The sequence below is a fragment of the Nymphaea colorata genome, chromosome 3, assembly GCF_008831285.2.
Source record: "Nymphaea colorata isolate Beijing-Zhang1983 chromosome 3, ASM883128v2, whole genome shotgun sequence".
Classification (NCBI taxonomy): Eukaryota; Viridiplantae; Streptophyta; class Magnoliopsida; order Nymphaeales; family Nymphaeaceae; genus Nymphaea; species Nymphaea colorata.
The window spans coordinates 4,904,034-4,918,451 of NC_045140.1; the positions used below are offsets into that span (position 1 = coordinate 4,904,034).

At 37.2% G+C, this 14,418-nt stretch overlaps 1 protein-coding gene across 7 annotated transcripts in view; it reads left to right on the forward strand.

The window, feature by feature from the left end:
- The first annotated feature begins 301 nt into the window (after positions 1-301).
- The window catches only part of LOC116250249 (uncharacterized), a 100,092-nt gene continuing 85,975 nt past the window's right edge, over positions 302-14,418 (forward strand). For 5 of the 7 annotated variants that reach the window (XM_031623829.2, XM_031623830.2, XM_031623833.2 and 2 more), the window contains exons 1-8: positions 302-487; positions 5,455-5,536; positions 6,736-6,839; positions 10,016-10,111; positions 10,191-10,238; positions 12,952-13,005; positions 13,238-13,341; positions 13,458-13,575. In XM_031623829.2, coding sequence (XP_031479689.1) covers positions 473-487; positions 5,455-5,536; positions 6,736-6,839; positions 10,016-10,111; positions 10,191-10,238; positions 12,952-13,005; positions 13,238-13,341; positions 13,458-13,575 — 621 coding nt within the window. In that variant the 5' untranslated portion in view covers positions 302-472. Of the gene's footprint in view, positions 488-5,454; positions 5,537-6,735; positions 6,840-10,015; positions 10,112-10,190; positions 10,239-12,951; positions 13,006-13,237; positions 13,342-13,457; positions 13,576-14,418 lie in introns of those variants that run through there. The other 2 variants (XM_031623834.2, XM_031623835.2) reach the window with 2 other exon arrangements.

Here is a 14,418-nt window from a genome sequence, read left to right on the forward strand (position 1 = left end):
TTATCAACTAAAATTCAAAATTAAAAGAGTCGCTTATCTGAAAAATCAGACATAGGGAGGATTGTACTTGCTGTTAGCTGAAAAGGGCGGGATTCCTGTGAAATTCCTTTTATTTTTCTTTCGGGCAACTGAAGTGAAGAGCAATATTGTTAGCTCTTTATCTGACGATGTAACTGTATCGACAAAGCGAGAACATGTCCTCGGGGACTCACTAGTAACCGACCTATATCACAACCGTCCGCGTTTCAGCATGGACGGCCGGAGATGCAGGAGGGGGACCTTAAAACGGCAATAAACCGAGTCCCTCCCACTCCCCAGTTCGTCATCCCGCGAATTCATGGGAGAGGTAAATTTTAGGGTTCGTTGCGGAGAGAACCAGTGGGGCCTCTACGAGGTCTGGAAGAGACAGAGAGAGTAGAACCCTCGATCACATTCGCCGTTGGGAGATCGGAGCGATCGTGCGTCCTCCGCCATGTTCGAAGCTCATGTAAGGACGTTAGAATTCGATTTCTTGGTCATGAAAGTTTCCGCATCTCATGATATCTCCTGCATTTAATCTGGTTGCGATTGTTCGCTAAAGTACATAGGATAATTTGTTTCCATCGTCGTCACATGCGCCTATGATTCTATTGCGGCGATGGTTATCCGATGGAGGCTTTCGGATTATCTTCTCGTGATTCATGTGATCAGAGAGTCGTTGTTTGGGGCACCTGGTTTTGATGGCGAAACATTCGGTGGCTTGACTTGTTGCAAGAAAGAGTTTGCTTCCGTATGCCCTGTGGTAGCGTGGGCGGAACCTTTACTATACGTAGGCTGGTGATCATAGTTGATCACCATTATGGCCCGACCATCTGTCTATCACAGCCTGTTTGGTGAAGAACTCTGCCAGTTGATATTCTGAGGGAACATAGGAAAGTTCAATGTTCTTTCTAAGAAATTATTCTCTTACATAGTGACAATCTATTTCACTGTGCTTGGTTCTCTCATGAATGTATGATTACTTGCTATGTGGATGACACTTTTATTGTTACTACAAAGTTTAACTGGCTTCTCACAATAATGATTCCGATGTCCTCGATAAAACTCTTCAACCAGATGATTTCCGCTGTGGTAGTAGCCATTGCACGATATTCTGCTTTTTTAGATGATAGAGATATCTTTTGTTGTTTCTTGCATCTCCATGCGATTAAGGAATCACCTAGAAACACACAAACATCCACTCATAGAATGTCTATCACTAGTGTCTCCACCCCAATCTGCATTGTATAAGCAATTAAACTTAGTGAAGATGATAAAGACAAGAAAACTCCTCTGTTAATGGTATTTTTGACATATCTGTTGATTCTCCTAACAACTCCCATGTGGACGGTAGTGGGAGCATGTTGGAATTGACTAGCAACATGCATTGCATGAGCTATGTCAGGCCTTGTAATAGTCATATATGAAAGAGCTCCAACGAGTTGTCGATATGGCGTGGGATTCTCTAGAGATTCTCCATCTTTGGTTTTCATCTTTGCGCCTATTACTTCAGGTGTCTCAACAATCTTGATATCTGTTAGTCCTGACCTGTTAACAGTGTTTGTAGCAAATTTGATTTGAGATAATAAGTATCCTTTTGGGCATAACATACCTCAATATCGAGAAAAAAGGTTAGAAAACCCAAATCAAACATTTCTTTTAAGATTGTCTTAATTTGGATTACTCCTTCATTGTCACTGCATGTGATTATCATGTCATCAACATACAGCAAAAGAATAACAATATCTTTATCTGATTTTTTGATATAAAGAGCTGTGTCTGAATAACATGATTTGGACTTAGATTGAATCATGACCTTATTAAACCTCTCATACCATGCCTTGGAAGCCTGTTCCAGCCCGTAAACAACTTTTTTTCAACCGAAGAACTTTGTCATTTGGAACTTGATGACCATTTGGTGGAATCATGTATACTTCTTCTTCTAGATCTCTATTTAAGAAGACATTTTTTACATCCATCTAAAAAATAGATAATTTTTCAACGACAGCTATGGCTATAAGTGTTCCAACAGAGGTCATACAAGCTACTGGGGCAAAAATTTCCTCATAGTCTATACCATATTCTTGTGAATATCTCTTGACAACTAACATAATTTTATACCATTCAAATGGCCCATGACTCTTAGTTTTGACCTTACAAACCCATCTACAACCTATTGCTTTCTTTCACTTAGGAAGATATTGTATTTCCTCTTTCCTACATTTTTTTAATGCCACTAATTTTATGACCATGGCCTTTTTCCAACTGGGATTTTGTACTGCTTCATAATATGTAGAGTGCTCGTCATAACAGTGAATCATTGTCAGACATTTCCTAAATTTGGGATAGAAAGAGTCATGGGAAACAAATTTTTGAGGTGCTTTAGAAGTTTTTTCAGATTTTCTAGTAGACTGTTCATCAATAGGATCTCTAACAATAACTTTTGTTCTTTTTCTATGATATATAATAAGTTCTTTTACAGGCTCACAACTTTCATCTGAAGTAGGAATATCCCTCATAGGTTCTTCATCCACACATCCATCTGATATAACTTGGTCATCTTCAAAATCATTTACACAAGCAGGTAGTAATTCATATAGGAAGGCATAGTCAACTTCATCTTTAGGATCTATTTTCTCAAAACCTTTTTCTTGTTCGAGAAAAACCACAATTTTTGAAACATAAGGTTTATTTTTTCGACATTATAATGTCTATATCCTTTTTGACTTTTTGAATACCAATGAAAACACATTGTATGGCTTTAGGTGATAGTTTATCCTCTTGGTTGTTTAAAAATAAACATTTACATCCAAACGCTTTTAGTCTATTATAATTAGGTTCAATATTATAAAGAGTTTGAAATGGAGTATTGTTATTTAGAACCTTGGATGGCATTCTATTAATAAGATAGATTGAGGTAAGAATTGCTTCAGCCCAAAAACTTTGAGGGACCCCTTTTGCTATAAGAATAGTTCTAGTAGTTTCAATAATATGTGTATGTTTTCTCTCTGAAATTCCATTTTGCTGAGGGATTCTTGGATAAGATTTCTGATGTTCAATTCAATTTTCTTTTAAATAATTTTCAAACAGATTTGAAACATACTCTCCACAATTTTTTCATCTTGCTGCAATTTCAAAATTTTGACTTGAATGTTCCATTTATGAGCCACGTCCTTCATGGTATGTGCCTCTCTTAAAAAATCCCATGCTTGATTAGCCAAGTCAAATTTAGCTAATTGAGCACTAACAGAAATATCAACACTTTTAAGCAACCAAGACATTACTTTATGGTGATTTGTCCTCCATTCCTTCCATTTTTTTATCAAAATCCTTAACTGCCTTATCTTTTTATGCTCCTTCCAATTCCTTTGTCTTTCCATTAATAATTTTAGTAAGACTTAACATGGTTCGATTTCAGATCTATCTATGTTGCCCCATAAACCTTTTCTTCCTATATGATACTTCATAGTTGAAGCCCATGTGACGTAATTTGTAGGAGTAAGCTTGAGGAAAGTTTGAAGAGAGAGGTATTTCTTTTCTTCCATTCTTACAAGAAAAAGGAATACTCTAAAGACCAGAAAAGATGAGGCTTACCGGCAGTTAACACCTTAAGAGAAGCAGGTCACCTGATATTCAGCTTGTATAGATATTCAGCAGTATACAAGGAGACGTCATTTGGCTTGAACAAGTGATGAACTGCACCCAATTGGCCAAAAAAAAAAAAAAAAAAAAAAAAAAAACCTCCAGCGCGCTGATCTCTAACTTACTTAATAACAAAGTCTTACAAATCAGCTCACCCAAGGAGCGCAACTAAGTGAAAGGAATAACATGTAATAAATAGAGGAGAGAGTGACCTGTTCTAGTCTCCAACGGCTAGAAATCTAGCCATTGGAGACTCCAACAGCTAGTCTCTAATCAGTTGAAACATAAGCACCTGATAAAAAAAGGTAAAAATAAAAAAGATAAAAAATACATGAAAGAAAGAAGATTACATAAAAAGAGGAATAAGAAAAACAAGAATAAGAAATATGAAATTATATTACCCCTTATGAATTACAAATTTCGAACAACTCAAACATAAGGCAAACAGGGGCATGTGCATGGGTGTTTTCTGTCTGCATTTGCCTTTGCTTGTGAAAATGTTATCTACACAACCATGCAAACTTTATAATTTTCTTATGAGGTACAACAAACTGAATGTGTAACATAGAACTTTTTTGGCATTAGAAACAATTTATACGGCTTTAGTCTTAAAAGCAAGAACCCTGTCGTGTTTCTGTGTGTATATTGCTAAGACACTACATCATAATTTGAAAATAATAATACATATAAAAGGTATACGACCTAGTCTTGTTCATGTTTTGAATTAGATGGAAAATGGATATTCGATGGTTATAAAATTTACAGTCAGACTACAAGGTCAAAATAGTCCAAGACCCACTAAAAACAGGGTATTATGGTCTTGGTCAGTGGCAAACTTGTAATTTCCATCCATGATCAGGGGTACATTAATAATCAGATAATCAAGATTAAATTATGCTAAGCATGATTAAGTTTAACTAATAAAAATTTAAGAGCTTAAGCACCCAATTACTGACAGACTAAAACTTTTAAGCTAGGATTAGATACTAAATTAACTGGAACTGAAACTAATCATTTAAATCTAATTAATTGAACAAACCTCCTCAAAATATATTATTGTTTTTGTAAAACTCTTCAAGATAGAATAATAGAAAATAGAATGCAATAAGTGATAAAAAAATAATAACTTTTGTCTATAAATAGGGGTTGCCACCCCCTTCGGGATTCAACGTGAGGGAGAAGAGGAAGAGAGGGAAAAGAAAGAGAGGAGAGGAGAAAGAGAGAGGAGGGGAGGAAGAGAGAGAAGAAGAGAAAGAAGGAGGAGAGCAGAAAAGGAGATAAGAGGAGAAAGAGAGACCTGGTGTCAGAGCTATGCCGCTGTCTGTTAGAACTAAAGTTTAAATATTGTCTTTGTTGATCTTTGTATTATGCACAACTTTAGAGGAGGGCCTGGTGCCTGATAAATGTTAGTTTTTTAGTTTTTTAGTTAGTAGGTAGTGGCATTGTTTAAAGATATCTGGCATCGTGAACCTTAGGTTTTTTCAGACTCTCTTAGAATTCAATCGATTTCTGGAAGTTTACTTTGCTAGTGTTGTTGTTGTTCTTAAAATTGTTATCTTTCAAACTATGATTCACATGACTAGTTTTCTCCTTGATCTTCTATTGTACATATGAATATGATAGCCAAACCCTAATTCTCCTTGACTAATGATGATATGAAATATATCAGCATGCCTTTGGAGAGACTGCACTTGCGAGAGACTGTACTATGGACAGATGATTATTTGATTTGCGTAACTTAAAATAAGCGAGCAACTGACATATCCATTAAATTGATGTTTTTTCCCTTTTCAGGTATCACATTTGCTCAAGAAATACCTGGGTGACTATGTTCAAGGGCTCTCCGCAGAAGCTTTGAGAATTAGTGTTTGGAAAGGTGCAAATCAGTAATAGTCCTATTAAGTTGCTCAGGTCACTTGGCCATTGAGCCATTATTCCTGTCCAGCCTCTTTTTTTGTTTTTCTGCCTTGGTTAAACTTACAGTATGAAGGTGGCAATCCAGGAGGATGACATTTTGGGTGGGAATATGTGGTTACTTTTTGAAGTTGTGCAACATTTAAATCCTCCTAGAGGATTTGTCCGATTGCAAGCACAATAGGAAACGTTAGAGCTAGGGATGTCAATGATGAAAATTGTGTCTGGCGCTCAACTAGAAAACTAGTACCTTTCACATTGGCCTACAGACTGCAGTAGCTCTTTTGAGCTGCCTATGTTGATGTTGATTCCCTAGCTTTAGATAGGAGATATTATGTGAAACTGATCCTTGTTGCTGAGCATTGGTTATACCTGTGTCTGACTAGAAGCAGTAGAATGTAGATTATTATGATCTCCATTAAGTCTGACATGACTACAGATGCTTTAGACGAATCCCAATCCTGATTCTGAAACTAGCAAACTATAAGTACTTCTGAGGTTTGTTTTTGTAGAAGTAGAGCATTTCCCTAAAAGAAAAATTGACTAATGTCTCTCCAGTAAACTTAGAAGGGAAAACGTCAAAGGTATGTAAAGTTGAACATTGTGTCCTTTCAAATATGTAATGGCAATATGTGCTTAGAGTGTTTTATAGGTATATAAATTAAGCTACAATTCCATATAGGACAGCAAATGAGATAATGTCTTCTAGTGAGAGGATAACAACGAATTGATGGTAATGGTATTAGGGCCCCTTTATGGGAAGAAATGCATTTAGGTATTTTGTGGTGTCTAAGCCAATATAAAATTTAATTCCACTTTATCTTGCCTTCATTCTGTCACCCTTGTACTCACTTTTCCAAATGTATATGTGGTTATGTGTATATGCATATGTTTTATGTGTTTCTTGTTCGGCTTGTTTGTATTCTTGTGGATGTGCATTTTTCGATGTACATATGGGTGTCTGCATGTGTGCATGTTAGCTTGTGTAACTTTTGTACCAAATTTCAAGCGAACCATCAATGGCTGTGTATCGGAATGACATTGCTATTATGTATTATATCATCTTAATGTGTACTATTTTGTCATTGGATGCTTAGGGTGTCTCCTGTTTTCTGTGGCACATTGTATTATTTTAAAACATATATCGTCGTTTTGTTGCAGGTGATGTTGTCCTGAGAGACCTACAATTGAAGGCCGAGGCTTTAAATTCTCTCAAACTTCCAGTTATCGTGAAAGGGGGATTCATTGGTACAATAACCTTGAAGGTACTTGTGATGACTTTGTCTTCAAACTACTGCTGTCATTTCCTCTCCATGCGCCTGAAGTATCTTATTGTAAGATGAAATGCTTCCTATGCGGACGGGAATTTGTAACTGAATGGAGCTTATCATCTTCCCTTCAGAACAAAAATAAAAAGGAAAAAGATAGCCACAAACAGTACTATATTAACGAAAAAAATGAAAAAAAGGGAAAAAAATGCGATCAATGTGTCCATCTTAGACATCCATGCATCCATCTCATCGTGCATTGCTTGTTTCCACTTCTTATGCAACAAGACCTGCTCATAACTAGTTGGAACTGATTGCACAACCATAGCACGAGCAAACTGAACCAAGCTATTACTTACATGATTAGTGCAAACAAAGATAGAAATAGGATGCGCAGTACACTACCTTTTTCCTTTCCGAATAGCAATAGGTAGATTTTCTACAGGCTCAAAATCATGTGTACCATGGTCTGTGTCTCTAGGTGGCCTTATGCCCTGAGAAGAGTGGCCTTATGCCCTGAGAAGAGTCTGATGGAGGGTTCAAAGATGGGTCTTGTTGTCACAAAAAATCGCGTTTTATTAAAAAAAAAACGCGTATAAAACATGAAAAACAAGTCGGCTGTATAAAACCTGAAAAAAACGCGTTTTAAAAAAAAAACGCCAGAAAACAAAAAAATGCATATAATACCTGTATAATACCCTTATTTTCTCGTTTTTTGCTGTTTTTTCCTTTTTTTGTCTTTTTTTGTTTTTATTATTTTTATTTTTTTATAATTTTTAAGATTTATTAAATGTTTTAAATTTTCCCGTTTTATTCCCAAGATATACAACTTTGTCGTATTATACCTGTCTTTTTCCTCGCGGTATAATACCCGTACACGTTTTTATGACAATGGTCTTGCCGGCGAGTGTACACCTATGGGGGATCTTGAAATCGATTGACAGCATGAGAAGACATATTGGGGCTGGACTCAAAGACACTAGAGGAGATATCACACTGGGAACCGGTTCCAGTGGAATAGGAAAAGGAACAAAAGGTGGCATCCTTGTAGGAGGACTTGGGGGTTGAAAGTGCAGTTTAGACTCGAAGAAAGTTGCATCTGCACTGATGGTCTCTTCTTGGAATACAGAGTCGAAACATTGATATCCTTTTTGATTGCTTGGGTATCTGATGAACACACATTTAATGGTTTGGGCAGCAAGTTTATCCTTCTTTGGGGCAAGTATATGAGCAAAACATGTGCATGCAAAGACTTTTGGAGAAATTTGAAACAGGAGTCTATTTGGGAACCATTTTTGAATAGGTATGTTATTCTGAATAGAAGAGGAAGGAAGTCTATTGGTCAAAAAGCAAGATGTGACTACTGCATCTCCTAAAAGATATGTTGGAAGATGAGTTTGTATCATCAAGGTTCTAGCCATGTTTAGGAGTTGATGATGTCTCCCCTCAGCTACCCCATTTTGCTGAGAGGTATGAGGGCAGGTAAATTGAGGTCGAATAGCATGGTCGGAATAAAAATTCAGCAAGGTTGAAGATTTAAAATTTAGAGCATTATCAGTGCACACGCATTTGACGATAGAACCAAATTGAGTCTTTATTTTCAAAATGAATTTCTTGAGAATACTTGTGACCTCAAATCTTTCTCTCAATAAGAAGACCTAGTTGACTCTCGAGAAATCATCAACAATGACAAGATAGTAACGGGAATTGGACCATGCTAGGCCCCCACACATCAACATGAACCAAATTGAATGGACTTTGACTTGATGGACTTAGACTCGAGGGATAACTACTTCTAGTGTGTTTGCCAAAATGTACAAGCTTCACACTGGAAGGACTTTGACATGGAATAATGAGGAAAAATTTGACGAAGTTTTGCACATAAGGATGACCCAAACGTAGATGCTACCGGTAGGGAGGAGAAGACTTCAACTGTATAGAGGAAGCTGTAGTATCCACAGTCCTCGACAGGAGATTGACCCCATCTTGCTCATGGCCTCCACCAATCATCTTCCCTGTTTCTAAGTCTTGAAAAATACAAGCACAAGATAAAAAATGACTCTACACTTCATGTCTCTTCACAGTTGTTTGACAAATAGAAGATTTATAGGAAACTCAGGAGCATATAAAATTTGTGTGAGAAAAAGGGAATTAGATATCCTCACATCTTCGCTACCCATAATGGGAGATGGTCTTCCATCTGCAAGTTTAATGTGCCTAGGGTGAACAAACCTGGTCATATGAAAAAAAAGGTATGGTCTACTACAAAAATGTCTCGAGACTTTTGAATCAATGATCGAATCTATACCTGGATTGCTGACAACTATGGAGAAAGCTGAATCACCCACTACAGTAGAGGCAGAGGCAGTTGTCGGATGTTGAAGGCAGGCTTTGTTACCATGTAGCGGCAGTAATTTTGGAGAGAGAAAAGTTCTGTTCATTCTAACCCTAATGCCACGTTAAGGAGGGATTAGGCAGAAATAAAAGTTTACAAAAATAGTCCAGAAAAGATGAGAAAAATACTAAGAGGGCATTGACTAAACAGAAAAATGTAAAACTTCCTAAACATGCCAATAAGCACCCACGCGCCTAAAACAAATATTATTCCTCAACACTCTCAATATTAACATGTTGTTATCATTATCCCTTAGGTTTTTTGGTCTCCAGAATGACATTCTTTTCCATTATCTGGCCAACAGTCTTCCACCACATGTGGCCTTCTGGAGACCTGCTAGGCTGGTCAGTTACGAAGGGATGGGGTTATACTTGAGTTACTACCTTACTGTGCTCTTAGTTTTTGTTTGTTTGTTTGTTTGTATGATCTGTCTCATGTACCCACCATGTCTGCCTTTGAGGTTCTTTTGAAATGCAGATCTACCGGTAATGGGTCATCTGGGCACAGATTTCTTGGTCTGCTAAAATTCATTTGATGTCGTTTAATGAAAAAATTGAGTTGTTTTTTAACCTTCAAACTGAAAGACTACAAGTTACTTTGAGGCAGCATTAGATGGCAAATTTAAGTTCTTTTTTATTTTTTCTAAAATGGGGCAGTGTTGTTTGTAAGTTGTTATGTGAAAGTTGATGCTTTGTGTTATAAAGCTTTGGGTAGAAAAGTTGCAGTTGTCCAACAAAGTGATAGAAAGTTATTGCTAATGCATTTCAATTTTTTATAGGTCCCTTGGAAAAGTCTAGGAAAGGAACCTGTCATCGTTATAATTGATCGTGTCTTCATTCTTGCACATCCAGCACCTGATGGACGGACACTCACAGTAAGTCTTCTAATGTATATAGTTCTTTAAAGGCAATTTTAACCTATTGTTCACCTGTCCTTGTTATAACAACTTACAGGCAGAAGATAGACAAAAGTTGTTTCAGGCAAAACTTCACCAGATTGAGGTATGGAGTGATTATTACCTTGGGGAAAAACTCTTTTAGTTTCCTTGGAGTGATCTGTGGGGGACTTTTTGGTGATGGATAGTATGCTTGATATTCTCTTCCTGTTATGTAGATTGCTGGCCACAATTAGTTTATATTCTATTTGATGTGCCTGTGGCAAGCTGGTCTACCTGTTATTGACCATAAGCAGTCATAATTAGCCTAAAAGTTGCATACCATGTTGAATTATTCAATGATGCGAAAGGACTCCACATCATTATGCGGTCTAGTATAATTTTTGAAATCTAGTGTTGTATGAGTATGGTATGGGTTTGGATGCAGGATTGAGTTGCATGATATAATGTAAAACGTGTGGAAGTTGGGTTTGCATATGGGAGCTTGTACACGTGTACTTCTGTGCATGTACATTTCTGTACTTAATCAAGAGAAAACGGTTGTACTTGTTTTTGTCATCGCTGTCAAAGAGCTGAAGGCCTCCATTGGTATTCAAAAGTTCCATATTCTCACCAGGGGAAGTTAGTTGAGGAGAGGAAGAGTTGTGATTAAGGGGAGTGGATCTCAAAGGATCAAAAGTTGATGGCCAAGTGGCCACAGACATTGATCGTAGATAATAAGAAAGAAATGCCACATTTTACCAGGATCCATGCGAGTCGTACTCACCCATCCATTTGTTCCATATATATATAGGTGCTTCCCAGCTGCCCGAGGGTGTCAATGGTGCTTGTATTAACATTGGTTAGACCTTTATTACACGGCCTTGATATACTTCTTTTTTTCTCACTATCAGACTGGTGTCCAACAAGGAGGAAAGAAGATTCTTCTTTCTGTCCGTGTATCTGTATTGCTCCTCATACACTACGTCCTACTTATAAAAAAACATGGTTATTAGGCTCCTGAGCAGGCTGTGGGCCTGCATAGAAAACTGGTCATTACAAACGCAGCCACTCTACCTCTTTTTCTCTTCATGTTTGCATCTGTTTGAGTGTGTCAAATATTGACCAAAGAAGGTACTTTTTATCATCTCTTCACTCACTATTGCACAACTTATGAGTGCACTGGATGGTTTGTCATTGATGGAAATGTAACCACTTTCGGTTGGTTTGGGAATTTTAACATTTGAAGTGATGGTATCATTATGTGGATTTTCTAAGAGAGAGATATTGAGAATTTCAAATAGAGAGCTTTCGATACAATTGTTCTTCAAAAGATGAAGATGTGCATGTATATCATGAATCTTTTAAATAAATATTAGGAAGCAGACATTACTGTTGGTAATTCATGTAAGAGTGGTCTTAAATTGGTCTACTTTTTTGTATTACATACATTAGATTTGACATGGTTCATGGTTTCTATAACAACCCGACCCACTCTTGGGCTTGGGCCCCTGGTTCGGCGGATCCCAACTCGCCCCCTAGCAGTTTCGGTTCCAACCCCGAAAAGGCTAGAAACCAGGACAATCATATCATTAATGGCCTCCCTTTGTAAGTCTTTGAAGATCCCACACAATCTTTGATACGAGACTAAACTTCTAGGGTGTTACAATCCACCCCCCTTAAAGCACACGCGTCCGCGTGTGTGGGACCCCAGTTCCGAGTGTTTGAACTGCTCTGATACCACTATAACAACCCGACCCACTCTTGGGCTCGGGCCCCTGGTTCGACGGTTTCCAAACCGCCCCCTAGCAGTTTCGGCCCTAACCTGAAAAATGCTAGGAACCAGGACAATCATCTATGGTAATGACCCCCTTTATAAACCCTTGAAGATTCCTTATAATCTTCAATACGGGATTAAACATTTGGGGTGTTACAATTTCATACCGGGATGATCGTTGACAGAGTGACTTTCATAAATATTGGTAACGTCATACCATGAAAATTAGATGCCTGGAACAAATCAAGTTTTATGATTTGGAGGAACCAAGTTCACCTAGATTAGCCAAAGAGGATGTAGGCGAGTGAAATTGTACGAGCGAGTTCTTTGACGAGCAACAAAAGGTGCTCGGAAATCATTGGGGGGGGGTGCCTATTGGAGTTGCGTTGAAAAGTTTTATGGACTCTAAGTAACTCGGTTGCCTATTGGAGCAGATATGAAATTACTTGGAAATGTGAAGGAGAAAAAACTTTTTTGAGTGTTAAATTCCCTTATGACAATTGTTATTGTAGTGGCTGCTTAGTAACAACTAACAAATATGAATAGCAATATGTGTTTGTAGAGTCCTGGGACAATTGGAAGGCAAAAACAGTAAGTTTTCTTGATTTTCTAGAAATTTCCTGCCGAATGAGATATCTTCTGTTTTAGTTCCTTGCTTTCATTATCCTGTTTCTTGTTGGAGACCAACCTTGGTCCTTGCAAATGACATTTTTCATGTGGGTTGGTCTTCCTGTAAAGAACAGAAAAAAGTCAGTTCACCCTGGCTTCATTTTTTTGGGGCCACGAGTAGGTTTCTTGAAATCTATGCCTGTGTGGTTTATCTTCTGTTTTAATTCCTTCCTCAGTTATCCTGTTTCTTGTTGAAGACCAACTTTGGTCCTTGCTACAACTTTTTTTTTTGAGTTGCCATAAGCATGGTTCCTTGAAATCTATGCCTTTTATGGTTGTTTGAATTTCTCTGTATGAACATGTTTATCATAAAGATGCTACTAGGTCATAAACTTATGATTTTTTTTTTCTACTTCATTCATTCTTATCCTCTTAAAATTTTGCCCAAAACTAGGAAGCGGAGTCTACGATTCTTGAAGCCAAAGATCGGAAGTACAAGTTGGAAAACGTGAGTTTTAAATTCTGATCCTCCTTTCTGTTCCATTCTTGTGACAACTTTTCAAACTCGTTGCAGCTTCCTCTTTCATGTTATGTAGTTGCTTTTCATGCCGGTGTGTTTTCTCATTTGTGATGCAACAGTTCATTTTCTCATTTAAAAAAGTTAATTCTTAGCGCAGGAATGTCCTATTATACTTGATACTTAGATTAGGTGTTCTAAATTTGGCAATGTTTTGTCTCAGGCATCGGATGGGAATTCATGGTTGGGTTCTCTCATTGCCACAATTATTGGCAATCTCAAAATCTCAATTACCAATGTACATATAAGATATGAGGATAGCATGACGTAAGTTCGTGAATGATTTGCGTATTCATTTCGGGAATGTTGGCTATGCTGACGTTTAAATTCATATTGTATTCACCTGTTGCTTGTTCTTGTTTAATGTCTTATCTCTCTTAAAGAAATTCAGGGCATCCATTCTGTGTTGGGATTACTTTAGCAAAATTAGCTGCCGTGACAATGGATGAAAATGGAAACGAGACATTTGATACGAGTGGTGCATTGGATAAGCTACGCAAGGTCTGTTCATTTCCAGATATATTCTTCCTTAATGACAAATGAGAGTGACTTTTTATTTATTGACCATTCATGATACTTTGTTCCTTTTACTGACACTTTTTTTTTTTGTGAATTAGTGATTCTTTGGTGGCATCCCTTGATAAGCTGGCATTATTCATATCACATGCATATGTTTCAATGTCATTGCTAGTAATGCCCTTGTTAGTTTGTGCTAGTGAAGTGTACATGCAGAGATATTCGGAAAAGTCTCCTCAGAACCACTAACCTTGCACATCTTAGATTTTAGGAATGTACTCTAATTAGTAATCTAGAGCTAGGGTGAAATAGCTTTTAGGGTTTTAGAGAAACCAAAAATTTCCTACCAAATGAGGGACGCCATGAATGTGAACCTTTATTTGTCCACCTTTGCAGGTTCCACCAACTTCTAGATGTTGGAGATTTGTCATTACATATTTAGGAATTCATTTAACCTCATAATTTTTTTTTCGTAAACTCCTTTTCTTCAATGTAATTTGATCCATTCCTAGAAATATGCTTATTGGGTTTTTATCAGTGGGGTTTTTCTTGTGTATTAATCGAGAATCTTGTCTTTGTTGCAGAAATTTTGGGAAATTAGTAAAATAAAAAATGTAAAGAAGGATAGAAAACATTATAAAAGCTTGAGGTAGAGTTTGGCATCTTTGGATGACACTCAAAAAATTGGTTTTGTGAAAACTAGTTCTTTAAACAATTGATTTTTTAATCAGTTTTGAAAAATTGGTTTGTGTGTTTGAGTAATTGGACCAAAACACATTTTTTTGTGAATAACCTGGGGGATGTCAGGTTATTCACTCCCTTTCAAAG